The sequence below is a fragment of the Otolemur garnettii genome, unplaced genomic scaffold (assembly GCF_000181295.1).
Source record: "Otolemur garnettii isolate 467f Iridium unplaced genomic scaffold, OtoGar3 scaffold00007, whole genome shotgun sequence".
NCBI classification, from domain to species: domain Eukaryota; kingdom Metazoa; phylum Chordata; class Mammalia; order Primates; family Galagidae; genus Otolemur; species Otolemur garnettii.
Window position 1 is genome coordinate 41,508,829 of NW_003852402.1, and position 4,441 is coordinate 41,513,269.

General features: G+C 31.7%; 1 protein-coding gene across 2 annotated transcripts in view; it reads left to right on the forward strand.

Moving 5' to 3' along the window:
- Window positions 1–3,283, forward strand: part of NAP1L1 (nucleosome assembly protein 1 like 1) — a 36,758-nt gene extending 33,475 nt beyond the window's left edge. The window contains exons 12-16 of one of the 2 annotated variants that reach the window (XM_012801165.1): window positions 1–124; window positions 653–682; window positions 1,190–1,240; window positions 2,254–2,297; window positions 2,997–3,283. In XM_012801165.1, coding sequence (XP_012656619.1) covers window positions 1–124; window positions 653–682; window positions 1,190–1,240; window positions 2,254–2,289 — 241 coding nt within the window. In that variant the 3' untranslated portion in view covers window positions 2,290–2,297; window positions 2,997–3,283. Of the gene's footprint in view, window positions 125–652; window positions 683–1,189; window positions 1,241–2,253; window positions 2,326–2,996 lie in introns of both variants that reach the window. The other variant, XM_012801164.1, reaches the window with a different exon arrangement.
- Window positions 3,284–4,441: the final 1,158 nt, after the last annotated feature.

A 4,441-nucleotide genomic window follows, 5' to 3' on the forward strand; every position in this document is an offset into this window, starting at 1 on the left:
GGATGATGATGCTGAAGCTATTCTTGCTGCAGACTTTGAAATTGGTCACTTTTTACGTGAGCGTATAATCCCAAGATCAGTGTTATACTTTACTGGAGAAGCTATTGAAGATGATGACGATGATGTGAGTGAAAATAAATAATTTGGTGAGGGTATGGTAGTCAGAATTGGTAAGAAGTTACATTTAATTTCTAAGAAGCAGGGCATAAAATAATTCAAAATTAGGCTAATCAGCTTTTCCGAGTTTTAAGTAGGATTTTTTAGCATCTATGGATTGATTTCTCTTAGTTTTAAACTTTCAATAGGAAGATTACTCTGAGTTAGTATAACTATTGTTTGGTTAATGTCGCAGGTCTAGGATGCTCTGATCTTTGACCACACAGAGCTAGAACAGTTTTTACTGCTTTAACCTTTATGAGGAGGCATAGGGAACATCCAAGCAAATATGAAATAATGATTGAGGAAAACTTAGGCTGTCCTTAAAAGTGTTTTAGATATCCTTATGCTAAATGGCAATTCGATAATCAATCACTTTATGGGAAAACATTGTTTCTCTTTTTAGATATTAGGTTATATAGTGGTGGATGTTACTATAATGCTATTTTCAAGTGTGTGTTATATTCACTCAGCATTTTGCTGTTTTTCCTTTCAGTATGATGAAGAAGGTGAAGAAGCAGATGAGGTAATGTTTACCAAATGAGCAAATCATTCTCTGTTCTAACACCATTTGAGAAGTGAATTGAATGACTTATGTATTCCTTTGCTATAATCATTATTCTGTGATTTGGGATAAAAACATTTTGGAAAATATGATTTTAGAATTCAGCCAAACAATGTATGTATAAGGTTTCAATAAATAAATTGCAAAACTCAGCAACTTTTTTTTATTTCAAATAATTTTGTTCTGCTGCAGGGTTATCAGCTCTTTGAAGAAGTCAAAAGCTGCAGTAAACTTTTTCAACGTTGGCTGCAGTAAATATTTTCAATAAAAGCTGTTTGGATGTCTCAAGTTGTGTTGGGAAATTTTTCATGTTAGAAACTTTCAGATTAAATTGTTATCACCGAACTCTGTAATCATGAAAAATCTGTTGACCCGTTAGAATAATTTGTATTAAACTTTCCATACAATATAAGCCAATTTTTCCTACTATGTACCTACTTCATGGATGCATTTTGAACTTTAATATAGGAAGGGGAAGAAGAAGGAGATGAGGAAAATGATCCAGACTATGACCCGAAGGTGAGCAAAATTAGTGCTGCTTTCTATTGAATTTAAGGCAGGCTACTGTAAAAGTTGGTAAAACTTTATTATTATTATTTTTTCCATTAAAGTTTCTAATAAAGCCCACTGACTGGGTAACTTTTTTTTTCCCAATCCCACTGGCATTTTGAACAGTACACATAATTTCAATGGACCTTTTCTAAGAAACATTTTTTTGGTTCTGACTGTATTTTTTATAGTTTCAGACTAAGTAAACCCTTGGATTCTACTTTAATGGCACATTGTCTTGGAGATTTTTTTAAAACAGTTTTTAAGCATTAAAAGTTCATTGCTTGCGTTCTTAGTTTTTCCTCCAAGGAAAGCTTATAGACAGATGTCAGTTTTTAAAAGATCTGAATGCAAGAGGGGTTGGGAATCATCTCTATTCCTTGGTCCTTTATAGAATCCCAGTCTACTGTTTACAGGGTTGGTAAAGGTCTTTATCTTCCATAAGGTATATAGTATATCACAGGATTCATTTGAAACATCAGCTTTCTCTTCAGTGCATTCATTCATTTGCTTAATGCTATAAAATATTCAGCAGATGATTTACCTTAGCAAGTAGGAAAAAATAATAAGTAAAATCAAGTTAAATATTCTAGTAGGTATGAATTTACTCCCATCTAAATGAAAACGGAATTAGTATCTTTGAATACAATGATCTATAAAAAGGCAAAACTAATTGATAATATGACTAACATAAATTGCTTAGTAATTTTATTTTTTAAAGATTGTTACAGTGTGTCTCATTTTATGGAGTTAATTCAACAATGTAAGTAAAATTTGGAGTTTATTTTAGGATTTCAGTGACTTGCTAATATTGAATAAATAATATACTATTCTTGTCCTATGACCTGTAGCATTTTTTTAATTTGGTAAAATTTTTGACAAAACAATGAGATACTGTGATAATTAAGGTAGTCAATTACTGTTGAAAAATTCACTGAAGCAGGTAGAAGAAGATAGATTGACTTGTTGTTTTCCTTTAACAGAAGGATCAAAATCCAGCAGAGTGCAAGCAGCAGTGAAGCAGGATGTATGTGGCCTTGAGGATAATCTGCACTGTAATAGCCTAAACACAACTATTATTTACTTACAGCCTTATGTTTTTGTATTTTCTTGGTAGACCTAGGTAATTTTTTTTAAAGAACAGGAACTAATATTTTAAAGACCAGTTTGTTCTAACTAGCATTTTAACTATGGTTTTTTTCTGCCATATATGTTGAATGCACAAGTTCTTTCTTGCATGTTCCTTCATTGCAACATGGTTTGGTTCTTTTGGATTATTTTCATCTTGTAGCTATTGTGGAATACAGCTATGGAATTGACTGTTAAATGAAGCGTAGTTTCCCCCTAATTTTTTTCCTTAAAGAACCAAAGTATTTCTTCAGCTGTTAGTTGAATGGGGTTAAGTCCACTTGCATTAGCTGTGCCTTTCATTATTTTGTAACAGAAATACAGTGACATAAACTAAGACAATTCATTATTTAAAAAAAAAAAAAAATTGGTGAATCCACCCTATGGTTAAGAATTTCCAGTATGACTATACCCGATAACTGTTAGATTATTACTGGATTTTGTATTTTAGTTGACAGAACTATAAATAAACTAAATGCAGTTATTGAAACCACAGGGAGAAGAATGAAACCTAGGCTTTTTGAAACTTAGCCTGGTAATATTTAACTGTATTTGTAAATTTTATTTCCATTAACTAAGTATCTTTTTTTTGTGGTAGGGTCTGCCTTCTGCTTCCCTGGAAAGGATGAATTTACATCTTTTGACAAGCCTATTTCAAGTTTTTTGTTGCTGTTTGTTTGTTTGCTTGTTTTTGTTTTTGCAGCCTAAAATAAAAATGTCAAATACACTTTTAGTTCTTAAAAGATAATGTCTTAATTTTGTACTAATTCAGGTAGAAGCAAAGGCCTAGGTTGAATTAAGGGGTTGTACCCAGTTTTATATTACTGAAGGAAAAAGGTAGCAACTTTGGGAGGGGTACTATTACATCTATTTATAAGCAAATGTTAAAAAATAAAAAGACAAAATCTTAAATGATGTGATGATTTTTAAAAAAAAAATTAAAAAGTTAAATTTCATTTTCTTTGAGTTAGAACTAGAGAGAAGGCCCCAAGCCTGTGGTATATACTAATTCTTAATGCTTAAAGTATACATTTACCCATGCTTCTGTTTACTCTGTATTAAAATGGGTAGTACTGTTTTTCTTAACTACCTCACAGATATGTTAAGGCTTATTAAGTTAAATCTTATGAAATCTTTCTCAAAATTTAAAAGCTCGAAATTTTAGGCCTTTTTGTATAACACAGTGTGATATTCAGCGTCTTACTCATACCATGCTTTGATAATAAAACTGGAAAACAAAGGTTAAGTACCTCTATTCTGGATCTTTGCAGGCAACACTCTTTCAGATCTTTGTGTGGCTCTTACTTTGATAAAGTTCACAGATGAACTATGTCAAAAGGTCCAAGGATCTTTTTTTCAGGTATTTTTGATGATCATACTGTAGAGATCATGGGAATTAAAGTGGAAATGAGACCATGGGGGGGGCGGTTGGGAAGCCATTAAATTTGAGTCTGTAGAGCCACATTTGAAATACCTCAGGCTAATTACTGTTAATTTTGGGGGGTGGACTTATTTTGAAAGTGAACTAATCAGACCACAATTAGAGGAAGTAGTTCCTTCTCTTAATCAAATTATATTGAATTCCTCTTTAGAGGTGATAGAACTTCCTTTTTGAAAAGGTAATGCTAAGGTCTTAGAAAGTGAACATGTTATTTGTGTAGTGCTATCCATTCCTTTCCTGAGATTTTTAACTTACTACTGGAAATCCTTAACCAATTATAATAGGTTTTTTTCTCTTTATTTTCATAATGATTTTGGTTTCTTTGATTAGACATTCTGTACTGGTTTTTGTTTTTATGTTTTTGTAACCATAGCTCACCTAAACACAAACTTTTTCTGAACTTGAACATTTTTTTATCTAAAGATAGAATCCCATTTTTACTGAACTTAAAAGTAGCAAAATCACTATTTTTTTCATTTCTTTAGGAAATAGCTATTGCCAAAGTGAAGGAAGGGGTAGATAATAAATACTGAGTCTTGTTACCTAATGGGTTTGCAGTGGAATTTTCATTATAATTGGAGTTTCAAGGGATGTCAGTGTTT